We start from the raw sequence: 12,711 nt of genomic DNA, 5'->3' as shown, positions 1-12,711 counted from the left end.
ACTTCATTTGCTAAAAGCAAATGGCCAGATATAACCTAAATGTCCTTCACTAAAGAAGCCAACAAAAACAGCCATAGAACAAACAAAAATATAAAGTAAAAGGATATCAAACTGAATATATTTAATATCCTCACCAATTTATAAACAAGCAATATGTAGACAGTTGAGTTTTATGTCCTGAAAGATGGCTAGGAGAGTCCATGGCCTACACCTCCAGCTCCAGGAAAAGGGAGAAGGGGTGTGTGGTTCCTCTTCACCAAGGACCAAGCCTCCTGGGTGCGCCTGGCTAGAAGCCTGAGGGACTCAATTGGTAAGGAATCCGCTACTCACACCTGGAACCCCTAGGATCTCCTTCCCCATGATTACTCTTCAGGGTGGAGTTTTAAGGAAGTGGCCAGTGGCCGTGCATCTGGAATGAGCGTGCATCTGGAATGAGCGCTTCCTGGAGGCCAGCAGTCACATCCCCGGAGGGCTTCAGTAATTCTACCTTGGCTCCACCAGCACCAAAATACTTCCCCCTCAGCTCCTCAGCTATCACCCCTCCCTTTAGAACAGGCCTCTTTTATGTACCTGTTTTTTTCCCCCAGTGGGAAAGAACCTTGAAAGCAAAGACCAATATTTCTTTTCGTCTCTGCTACCTGGGATATCGCACAGTGAGCAGTGGCTTGAGAGCTTGTCTGGAGGTTCTAGCAGGGGAGCACAGCTACTTGTATACCCTTGACCGAAGACTGGTGGTCCTCCTCTGTCGGGGATGGGAGGGAGGAAGGGGACACCTGCCTAGCCAGCCTGGCCAGCCAGATCAAAATCAACCCTGGCGATCAAGGGGGTGGGTGACAGATGTCGCAGCCAGATCGCCCTCACATCCAGGGCAGTGGCTTAAGGCGGGCTCAGGTGTGTCTGTAACAAGCTTGCCCCTGTCCCTCCCTCGCCCCCCAGGGCCATTTAGCAAAGTGTTTTTATAAAGACCCTTGGAAAACTTAATTCTGATTTTTTATTATTCAACATTTTATACATAATAAATACAAACTTTTTTTTACAGCCACTGTAAAGAAAGCACATCTGCACACAGGCTCTCTCTGAGCCTCACCTGTGCGTGGTGGCGCTGGGTTACATGGCCTGGAGGGAGGGGTTATTTTTTTAAAAAGGAGGCATATTTTTACAACTTTGTGTTTTTTTTAAAATAAAATTAGCAGCTCTTCCAAAAAATACTTTAAAATATAACAAAAGATTTGAAATAATTCTCTGAGGTTGTGAAAAACCCAAATTCAAGGACCAATTTGGCTAGCTAAAGAGAGAGCACAACAAGACCTGGGTGGCGAGAACTGCTCTACTATTTAATAAGCACTTTGAAGATATGGAACATAGGCAAATTTTTAAGTCTTACGAAAGCCACCCTCTTAATTTTTAAACTTAAGAATAAGTTTGGTAAACACAAAAGACCTCAAACAGATCAACAGATTAAGAAATGCGGGGGAAAGAAAAAAAACAAAACACCAAAAAATCATGGAGAAAATCGTCAGCGAGTGCTGTCACCGAAGGAACAAGTGACAACGGAAAATGTCTTCGGCTCTGACCTTACTTTTGGTCAAAGGTCCCATGGGGACATTTGGCGAGCACTTTAAGTTTTTAAAGATTCTTAGAAGGCATGGAATTTTCAAAAGCATAATATAATGTTTGGATTAAGTTCTGTTTGATTTCCTAACAAAAATAAACAGGAGCTGGCAAATATCCCTTAGTCCCTAGGTAATAGGCTCCCTACCTTCCGTGGTCAGGGGAGCTCATTCTAAGCCACCCAGAATGCGTGTCCCGGCGTCCATCTTTTCTCATCCACTTCTCTTGTGCAGGTGTGCAGTCCTTAGTCCTTTCACACAGGAAGCTAGTTTCCTTCATGGGCCCACAGGGTCTTCCTCCCAAGGGAATGGCAGGGCAGTGGGAGCTGAAGCTGAATTTTCCATGGATGACTGCTGGTCTGCACCAACCACAATCTGGGTGTGTGGGCCGGGACACTAGCTTGGGAATAAAATAATGCCTCCCCAGTAGAGAAGCTCAGTAATGTAGGCATGTGTCCTCAATATATCCACACATTCAGACTCTAAAGATACTGGTCAGAAAAGTATGCTGTAAAAAACGAAGATGAAAAAATACCCCAAAGACAAAAAGAACATTAAACCGCCTCATTTCAGATCTGGAAGTTCCCTTCCAGCTTCAGCCATGGCCTCCTTTCTATTATTTATGTGATGGGCAAGACGTGGCTACTAGTTCAGCCCCTCCAGGTTAGGCCCCTAATACTAAATGAATGGCATAAATATTAACACAAAGGACACTGTTACCATTTAAAACCTGTTAGTTGTGGAGGAGGTGTGCGTTAATGCGGTTGGCGCTAAACTCAGGGCAATCAGTCCCTTTCTTCCCAGTCAAGTTTCACTCATCTTGGGGATGAACCTTGGGGAGGAGCCAGCCTCCCCTGAATCCTTCCTTCTGTTTCCTTCTGTAGCCAACATTATCTGATTAATACTTAATCAGATGAGCAAAAGCCACTTGAAGAAAGATGAGATCTTTGCCACATCCTTGTGGCCACAGTAATATACTGTACGAATGCACATGATCGGTAATTCTGTGACTGTGCCCTGGCAGGAGGCCTGGTTTTGAGTCTCATATAAAAACGGGCCACTGTTAGGCATGAGGGCTGCTCGCCTCTCTGCTTCTAGGACCTCTAGGATTTGTGCTATGGTAGGAGAGATGACATAGAAACAACAAAAAAGGCACAAAATATTCAAAACATGGGAGGAGTCCACCAGGCCAGCAGTCCAGAATCCTCCTTGGTTTTTCTCTGTTCAAGAGTCATCATCATGCAAAGGTGCCTAAAAAAACAAGACTGGCCAAACTCCAAGCCTGGCCTTGATTGTAGCAGTAACGGAGGGTAAAGCCATGGTCACACCAGTGTGATCTCCACATCCTCCATCTTCTCAGCTGGCCTCCGGTGGTTCTGCGTGGGAGGAGGGGGAGCTGCCCTGACCTGAGCAGGAGACAATGACATGGGGGTCAGTCAGCTTCCTGACTCAATTAGAACATCTGCAAACCCAAATCATTCCTCTGTTCAGGATAGAGGCAGCACCAGGGCCCAGGAACTCTGAACCCACATGATCCAGTCTTCATTGTCTCCCACCCTGAGAAGCAAGTGCTGCTCTGGGTGAAGTATCAGATCAAAACATGGAATAGTGGTACCTAGGCTGAAAACCTCATGGGCACAGGGGTTGCTGGAGCTCAAGGCCCTCCTCCAAAGCCAAGGCCTGGAGTGGCAGCCAGGAGACAATGCATGGAGAACTGAGAATGACTCGGGAGAAGGCTGCAGGGTAGACAGGACTAACAGTGAAGTTAAGACACTTGCCTACAAAGAGTTCTTTGGTGGATTGCAAAAATTATTAGACATATGATATGATGACTCAGATAACAGTTTGAAGAAAAGACAATCTAGGAGTCTTTTCTTTGGTCAGTTGTGGGGCTTGAACTTGGGGCCTGGGCACTGTCCCTGAGCCTCTTTGTGCTTAAGGCTAGTGCTCTGCCAGTTGAGCCACAGCTCTACTTTAGGTTTTTTTCAGTGGTTAATTGGAGATAAGGGTCTCACAAGAGTCTTTCTGCCTGGGCCGGCTTCCAACCGTGATCTTCAGATTTTAGCCTCCTGAGTAGCTAGGATTACAGGTGTGAACTACTGGTACCGGCTGACTCCTAGAAGCCTTTTTCATTGTCTTAATGAGAGCTGATGTTAGCCTGAACGGGAGTGGCAAAAATGGTAGAAACAGAACATTGGAATGTTTGGAAACTGTCTTCTAGATAAATCCAGCAGGAGCTAGTGTTGACTCCTGAGGGAGGCAGGGCAAGGGAGGTCTCAGGACAGGTAATATGGAAGAAGGAACATGGATAAGAAAGAAGGCAATCAACTTTGCTGAGTTTGGGGATCCAGAACTTAGAAGATTAGATGCCCACAAGTCTGAATCTTAGAAATCTGGGAGCTGCTAATATGTAAAGGCTTCTCACGGCCATGGGACTAAAAGAGATACTTAAGGAGGATGTGTTCAGCTACTTTAACAGAAGTAGCCCAGGGTTAGAAGCATGAGAACTATCAGCAGAGATGGACAGAGATAGACAAAGAAGCCTGCAAAAGATCCAAGGAAAGGGAGGGTCAGAGAAGTAGAAGGCAAGTCAGGAAAGTGTGGTAGAGCAGGCAAATTAGTTCCCCTCACTCAATCCCCTCTTCCCACCAGCCCAGGCTACCACTGCCTCTTGCTTGCACCATTGCTTCAGTTTCCTAATGGCTTCTGATTTTGTTCTGTCACCTTCCTTTACTCTCCACTTAGCAGACCCAACAATGTCTGTCTATCATCTGTCTGTCTATGAGACAAGGAGGTGTCATTACGTAGCCCAGGGTAGCTTTGAACTTGCTGGGACTAACAAGTGTACACCGCCCTAGCTGACTGGCAGCAGTGTTTTACAAACGCAAGGCAGTTATAACACTGTTCTTCTCACCATCTTGCAATGGCTTCCTGTCACAGTTAGAAAAAACACCCAAGTTCCTAGCAAAGTACTCACGTGCATTACCTGCTAAATGAATGAAGCCAGTGGTTTAAAGAATCAAGGTATCAAATGCTGATAAAGGGCTAAGGGAAATAAAATCAGAGTACTGTTGGCTTACCGGTATGGAAGTTATTGGCCTTGGTGGTGGGATGGAACTGAGTGGAATAGTGAATGGCAAGCAGAGGCTAGTTATTTATCAGAATATATTCTTGGGAATATATTGCTATATATTTGTTCTACTGTCTTATTTTTATGTCCCTCAAGGAAAAAAATACAAACCTAGGAAAACAGATTCTTAATAAGCTTACTAAAATAATTTGCTTCATAATTATGCCACTTTAATGGTATAAATACTCCTTTAGAGCAATAATCTTCTGGTCTTACTATGGCTCAATAAAGAAAAGTTGCAAAGCAGATGTCAGTAAGTTGGCTAGATGACTTTAGAGCCTCCTTTTGCAAAGGCTCTTTTTACCTCCCCAAACCCTTTTCTGGCAGAATCAGTGGAGGACACTGGAAAACATGTTTCTCACTTTTGATTTGGAAGAACTATGCCATCTATAACCTTGCCAATTAATTAGAAAACTTACAGGGCGTAGTTTGCCGTATGAGGTGTCAGGAGTCTGCCTCGATGCCTGTGAGAACACTGGTGATTCGACATGGAGGCTGTTTTCTAAAGAGAGAACCAAAGAGACTCAGTGTTTTTGTGTTGCTGATTTAGATTTCTGAGGTAAATCCACCTTCAGACTGTCAGGAGGACCCTTACCATTTGCTGATGGAGACCGAGGAAAGAACTGTGAGCTCCTCTTATCTGGGCTGGGGTAAGGGCTGCTGGGAGGCTGGTCATACAAGGGCAGCGGAGGCAGGGCGGCGTTTGGCTTGGGAGAAGGAGAGATCTGCAGCAAGGGAGGCAAAGTTAAGAGGAAAGAAGGAGAGCTTCAAGAAGGACAGCCTGGCTGCTGCTTTGCTGGTTAGCCCAATGTGCCTTTTCTCCGGAGCTAAGTTATAAGTGTTAAGCTTATCAACCTCTTTAGAAGCAAATGGGCCTAAAATAACCACCCAAATACACTTCTCTGTCACTCTTAACTTTCCACTCACAGATCTCATTATGAGCTACTGATTACAGTTCATTTTTCTTTCTTTTAATTTTATTAGCATAAATTAATCTCACAAATGAATTTCACTGTGGTATTTACACATATGTATAAAATATACTTGTTAAAGTCATCCCATCTACATTCTTCTTTTTTTTTTTTTTTTTGTCAGTTGTGGGGCTTAAATTCAGGGCTTGGGCCCTGTCCCTGAGCCTCTTTGTGCTCAAGGTTTTACCACTTAAGCCTCAGTGCCACTTCCGGTTTTTCATTGGTTAGACACAGGAGTCTCATGGGACTTTTCTGCCTGGGCAGGCTTCCAACCATGATCCTCAGATCTCAGCCTCCCGATCGTAACCTCTGAAGTAGCTAGGATTACAGGCGTGGGCCACCCTGGCCTACATTACTTTTTCTTAAAGATTTTATCCTTAAAAAAAATCTTGTTTAACAAGTTTGAACTCAGTTCTCTGTACTTGCTAAGAAGAGGCTCTATCATTTTAGCCACACTTTTAGCTAATTTTAGTTTATCTTAAACAGTTACCAAGTTAAAACATTCTTTAGTATTTTTTGGGGGGGGGTCAATATAACAAACCAGTCAATTCAGTAAGCTGAATGAAGAATAAAATACAAACAAGTACTTTTTGAATGTGAAGATAAAATTGGGATAAATAACTGACTTCCTGAGTTTTCTACATGTAAGGCTAAGCAGTCCTAATTACCATGCAAACAAGACTGATAAATGTGTTCCTTACTCCTCTACCTGCTAATAAGCCTGCTATGAACTGAACCCAATGCAGAATTTCCTGTAAAGGCATTTGTCCCTACATGGAGAAAGCCTAGAGCACCTGAGTGTAGGATGGAGGCTCTCACAGTAAGGGAGTCTAGCTAAGGGTTGTACCACATAAATCAACCAGAGGGGGCTGGGAATGTGGCTTAGTGGTATAGTGCTTGCCTAGCACGCATGAAGTTCTGGGTTCCATTCTTCAGCACCACATAAACAGATAAAGCCAGAAGTAGTACTGTGGCTCAAGTGGTAGAGTGCTAGCCTTAAGCAAAAGGAAGCCAGGGACAGCCCTTAGGCCCTGAGTTCAAGTCCTAGGGCTGGCCAAAAAAAACAAACAACCCCAAAAACTCAACCAGGGGTAATATATTCCCTCTGGTTTCCTTCTTTTCCCTCCCTCCTTCCCTCCCTCCCCCCCCCCCCCCCATCCTGGGGCTTGAAGTCTGTCCCTGAGCCTCTCTGTGCTTACAGCTAGAGTGCTCAGCACCACTTCCAGCTTTTTCTGTTTATGTGGTGCTGAGGAATCGAACCCAGGGCTTCATGCATGGTAGGTAAGCACTCTACCACTAAGCCACATTCCCAGCCCACCCTCTCTGTTTCTTTTCCTTTCTACCAAACCAACGTGTTATATACAATTTAGTATTTTGGTACATGGATTCAGGTGACAGAAAATGGGAGAACAAGACAGGTCCCTGACTTCTGAGACAAGTCTCTGGTTTCCTAAATTCAGTTTGGCAGACCTCTGGCAACCACGGATGGGATGAGATAGGAAGGCAAAGCAGACTCTATAGACCATTTTTGCCTGGATCAACAGACCTCCTGGCCTAAGTTTTTTATCTTCTAATTCAGCCTTCTTCTCTTTCATGTACCTGAATTTCTTTCATCCATGGAGTGTCACCATTCTCTGAGGCTGAAAGTTCTTCTACTAGCACCGATGGGAAAACTCCAATCCGCCTGTTGAACTCCCCTTCCCAGAAGCCGTCATCATCTTGGTTTTCTTTGTTCAAGATACGGATGATTGCTCCCTCAGGAAAAGACAACTCTTCGTCTGTCTGTCCCTCATAGTCATAAAGTGCTTTCACAAAACAAACTGGGGAGGAAGAGAGAGACAAATCTGGTGAGAACACTGGCAGTGGACTGTGCTGCAACCTCTCGTGTGTTCCCATGACAACTAAAGAGCATCACACAGGCTGGGTGATGTAAAGTAGTACTGTTTGTACCCACTGAATATCAACTTTATGGTTCTTTTGTACAGGACCCATGTGATTGAATACAGGAAAACATTACAGGACAGGGAATCAAATGCTTTTTAATCTCCCAGGCAATACAATTTAGTCTAAATGTGACCAGATAAAGAATGCCTTGTTTAGTCTTTACCACTGGCATCTCCATTGAGGCTGCCTGAAACGAGCTCTGCTTCTGTGGAATTGCTGGACGTGTGTGACCGGCTATCCAGAGCAGCCAGGGACTGCAGCATGCTCAGCAGGCTGTTCGAGGTGGGAAACTGGAGGTACTTTTCTGGCACATAACCCACTTGGCCAACTTTATTCCGAGCCTGGGTAAAACACAAGTACAAAACAGGTTTGCATACACGATTTGGACAGGACATAACAAGAACCAAAACAAACTCCTAAAAATGTCACAAGAAGGGGCGATATGAGCAAAGGAATATACCTTTACCCAGTCTTCCATATCTCCATCTTCAATCACTTCTAACACCTCATGTTCCTCAATGGTCAACTCATCTGGTTGAGAAGCCTGCAATGTAGGATGGTCATGGACAAAATTAAAAACGTTAGATAAAGAGCAGATGTGAGCTGGTCCTAACAAAAACCAGAGACCAAAATACTGAAATGATTTTGAGAAGCAAAATATTTAACATGGCAAAACTCTCATAATGAGATGAAATTTTACTTTAAAGAACTAAACAAAACAAAACTGCAACAGAAACTGGATTCTTAGAAGGTGATGAGGTCCAGTGAGCAAAGCACCATGATAGAAGCAGAGGACTTGGGTCCAGCTGTCCAGTTCATGTGCCAGCGGTAAGCTATGTGGCCTGCTGCATGTCTTCCAAATGACCACCCTGCCGTTGTCGGGAGGATGGAGGAGGCAGTGTGGATGAACCGTGATTGTCTGGAAAGCACAGGCACAGCAGGCACTGGAATGAAATGGCTGCCAGAAGCTATTACAGAGGTGCATGCAGCAAAATGTGAAGTGCTGTATGCATGGATTAGACTAGCTCGAGCAATGAGTGATCTGGAAGTACTGCAAAACAGTGGACAAAAGAAGAAAATTGAAGGAAAAGCAATGACTGAGAGGAGTCAAGGTTCAGATTCTGCTTCAATCTGAGTGTGGAAACTGGCTGATCCACTTGGGTGCTTCTGTCCACACTGGGACTGATGTACTATTCCTGCTAGCACCAGCCACTGGATGTGCCCTCAAGACTGCGGAGGAAACTTACAGAGGCTCCAAAGAGGCATGGGAAGTCTTGGCTTTCTAAAGAGACTTGCCTGTCACATGAACAGGCAGGGACTCCCAGGTTACCTTCTGGCTCTCTAATAAGCACACATAAAATATTTCCCCAAATCCCAAGATCAACTAATACTATCATCTGAGACCATATAGTTTTTCAAATCTCAAAGTGTAAACTATCCCCAAGTTGCACAGGCAAAAAGACAGTTAGAAGGTAACTTTCTAAAACCCACTTCCCATTTCATGAACATGAAAAACATTTAATCAAAACTCAGATTCTGGATGATGCCAGAATCATAGCTCCTCCTCATAGCTCCTTAGACAAAAACAGTAAGGCCTGGGAGCTGTGGCTCATGCCTATAATCCCAGCTACTCAGGAGGTGGAGATTGGAAGGATTTTGGTTTGAGGCTAGCCTGGGTAAAAAGTTCTTGAGATCCCTTGTCAACTACTAACAAGCTAAGCGTGGTGGCACATGTTCTCGATCCCAGTTATGTAGGAGGCTGTAGGCAGAAGGATCCTGGTGCGGGCTGGCCCCAGGCAAAAAGATCAAGATACTATTTGAAAAAAGTGAAAAATGGCTGGAGGCATGGCTCAAGTGTTAGATGACTGCTAGGCCCTGAGCTCAAACCCCAATAACCTCCCTCCCCCGCCACAGTTTTGAAGATAGATGACCAGAAAATACTCCAGGCCTAAATTTTAAGTAAATTACTTTAAACTTCAAAATTTGAAGAATTCACTCATTTACTACTGATTTCTTTTCCAATGGAATTTCTTTACTATTCTGCAAACCATACTTGTACTGAGAATAGTGGCACAAGCCTGTAATCTCAGCACTCAGGAAACTGAGGCAAGAGAATTGAGAGTTTAAGGACAGACTGGAGTACATAGTAAGGTCCTGTCTCAAAAAGCCAAAAAAGGGGATAAGAAAAAGTGCAAAGGCACACTAGGGTTTTGTGATTGATAGTCAGGCATTCTGTCACTTGAGCTATGCTAGTAACTCCTTTGTTTTAGTTATTTTTCAGATAGTGTCTGGAGACTTGTCCTGGAGCTGACCTATTCCTCCTCTTACCTATTCCTCTCCTATATAGCTGTAATTTACAGGTGTGTATCACCATGCCCAGCTGGTGTGTGTGTGTGGTACTTGGGTTTGAACTCAAGAGCCTTGCACTTGTTGGGCAAGTGCTTTACCACTTGAGCCATATGTCTAACTTCTAGTTTATTTATTGAGATGAGGTAGCAATAACTTCCTCAGGCTAGCCTTGAACTAGGATCTTCCAGAGTAGCCAAGAACTACCATGACTAGCTAAAAGTCACTTTTCTAATAAAGACATTTATGTGTGAGAGCAAAGCAAGAAGGGCAGATTACTTTTAAACATGCTGTTGCCCTTGTGAAAATGATATGGAGGCCCATGTAAGTTGTCCAGACTGGCAGCACTGGCTGTCCAACTGATATAGGGACCATGGGTTCTCACACTGGGGATGGATTCTTTTACCTAACAAGGTCCACCTCTGCACTCAAGACCCACAGGTCCCTGATGGGTGGGCCTCTTAAAGCTTTGGACCAGCACATTCTTCCCTGTCCTCTGACATACTATACTCTTCCTTGCCTCTGTGATTCTCCTGGCTATCCAGTATTTTTGCTCTGTTCCATCATTCCTATCTGATGACAGGCTACTGCGAGTGTAAGTCCAGCTTCATTTTAATCTGTTTCTATGTGTAAGTGGACATGTCTTTTAGCCTCAATTTTCCTTTGCCTGGCTCAGTGTTTTCTTCTTACAAAAAAACCTCTCATTAATATAAATTTCCATAATTGTTACAATAATACTGTGTTATGTTGTGATCAAAATTTAACTATTCTCTTCTTGGACTCTCAACTTTGAGCTGCTATAGAGTATATTAGAATGAAAAAAACTGTATCTAAACTATCTATATTGTGGTTCATTTCCTTAGGATAGATACTAATAGGATAAAAGTTATGAACCTTTTCTTATGATCATAAAAAATAGTCTCACCAGATGAATGCAGGCCTTTTCTGGGCCATAGGAATCATAGTTTGGCTTCAAGTCAGTCAGTGTGTCTGTCTCACATATATATGTATATATGTATGTGTATATGTATACATGTATATGTATATATGAATGGATGGATATATAAACACATTTATTTATTTTGTATTGGTACTAGGGCTTAAATTCAGGGCCTCATGTTCTCATTTAGCTTTTTCACTCATAGTACTCCTATTTGAGGCCACACCTCCACTTCTGTCTTTTTGTTGGCTAACTGGAGATAGGAATTTCAAAGACTTTTCAGTTTGAGCTAGCTTAGAACCTCAGATCTCAGCGTCCTGAGTAGCTAAGATTACAAGTGTGAGCCTATGGCACCCACCACCTACTTCCATCATTGTTTTGTGTTTTTTTTGCCAGTTCTGGGACTTGAGCTCAGGGCCTGGGTTCTGTACCTGAGCTTCTTTTTGCTCAAGGCTAGCACTCTACCACTTAAGCCACAGTGCCACTTCCAGCTTTTTCTGTTTATGTGGTACTAAGGAATTGAACCCAGGGCTTCATGCATGCTAGGCAAGAAATCTACCATCAGGCCAAATTCCTAGCCCCTTCTATCATTTTTGAATGTATCTTTCTATTTATAAAAAGCTTTTACTTATCACACAGCATGCTAACACAGTAGCCTTGTATATCTCATGCATAGTGCATCATTTTCTCTTGGGCTTGATTTAATCTCACATTGCTTTGTTTATCATGGTCTGACAAACAGTAATAATGCATGTTTACTACATAGCTTAAGTGTGTAGTAGGCTACTCCGTCTAAGGCTTATATAAGCTCACTCTTATATTTGCCTGATAATAAAATATTTTAAGGCTGCCTCCCTCAGAAAGAATTCTCATCATTAATAACACATGACTATGTAGAGTAAGTAAAAGAGAGTAATGGGACAAACAGTAGTGATTAAGGAGTTGGAAGTCTCTTTAGGCGGTTAGGGGTGACCTCAGGTAGCACTATTTGAGCTGAGCTTCAATGACGAGAAGTAGGCAGCAATCTAGGCAGATGGAAGCTCAAAGCCAGTCCAGGCAGAAAAGTCCCTGTGAAACTCTTATCACCAATTAACCATCAGAAAACTGGAAGTGGTGATGTGGCTCAAGTGGTAGAGAACTAGCCTTGAGCTAAAGAGCTCAGGGATACAGCCTAGGCCCAGAGTTCAAGCCCCAAGACTGACCAAAGAAAAAGATTTATTGATATGCCAGGCACTACACTAAGTACCTGGCTACTGAATAATTACTTTGTTACTTATTTTAATTATAAATTAAGTAATAAATAACATCATTTTAAATATTATTTAAATTATATTTATCTTCACATTAACCCTACAATATTATCCTTATGATATAAAGAAACTGAGGCTCACAGAGACTGGGGGATTACTGTAGGGTATTTGAACACAAGTAATCTAATATACTAAGTAGACACATTATGAGAGGCTGGGTAGAGAGTTGCTACAATCTGCTATCTGCAATATGTTGGAGAATACAAACCTTGTAGGAGTAAACAACTTTGCAGGTGAGTGGATAATTTCTTAAGGTACCAGAAGGGCTGGAACTGCTGTCATCAAAAACATCCATATTGTCTTCAAACTCTTCTCCTTCTTCTCTTTCCATGTCTGCATTAAGCTAAGAAAAACAAGAAGACATTGGCTAGTTGCTTAGTTCGAGAAAATGGTGGAAAACAAGAAGAGCACTGAAAATCTGACTGCTTCAAAATGTTAATTTAATTCAACTGTACACAAA

General features: G+C 43.2%; 1 protein-coding gene across 3 annotated transcripts in view; it reads right to left on the bottom strand.

The window, feature by feature from the left end:
- Window positions 1-968: 968 nt before the first annotated feature.
- Window positions 969-12,711, bottom strand: part of Fchsd2 (FCH and double SH3 domains 2) — a 189,601-nt gene continuing 177,858 nt past the window's right edge. For all 3 annotated transcript variants that reach the window (XM_048359599.1, XM_048359598.1, XM_048359597.1), the window contains 7 exons: window positions 12,460-12,594; window positions 8,116-8,199; window positions 7,819-7,996; window positions 7,311-7,531; window positions 5,336-5,465; window positions 5,160-5,242; window positions 969-3,016 (listed from right to left, as the gene is read on the bottom strand). In XM_048359599.1, coding sequence (XP_048215556.1) covers window positions 2,933-3,016; window positions 5,160-5,242; window positions 5,336-5,465; window positions 7,311-7,531; window positions 7,819-7,996; window positions 8,116-8,199; window positions 12,460-12,594 — 915 coding nt within the window. In that variant the 3' untranslated portion in view covers window positions 969-2,932. The remainder of the gene's footprint in view (window positions 3,017-5,159; window positions 5,243-5,335; window positions 5,466-7,310; window positions 7,532-7,818; window positions 7,997-8,115; window positions 8,200-12,459; window positions 12,595-12,711) is intronic.

The sequence above is a fragment of the Perognathus longimembris genome, chromosome 13 (assembly GCF_023159225.1).
Source record: "Perognathus longimembris pacificus isolate PPM17 chromosome 13, ASM2315922v1, whole genome shotgun sequence".
NCBI classification, from domain to species: domain Eukaryota; kingdom Metazoa; phylum Chordata; class Mammalia; order Rodentia; family Heteromyidae; genus Perognathus; species Perognathus longimembris.
The sequence above is the reverse complement of the archived record's forward strand: the minus strand, read 5'-3'. Positions and strand labels throughout refer to the sequence as shown.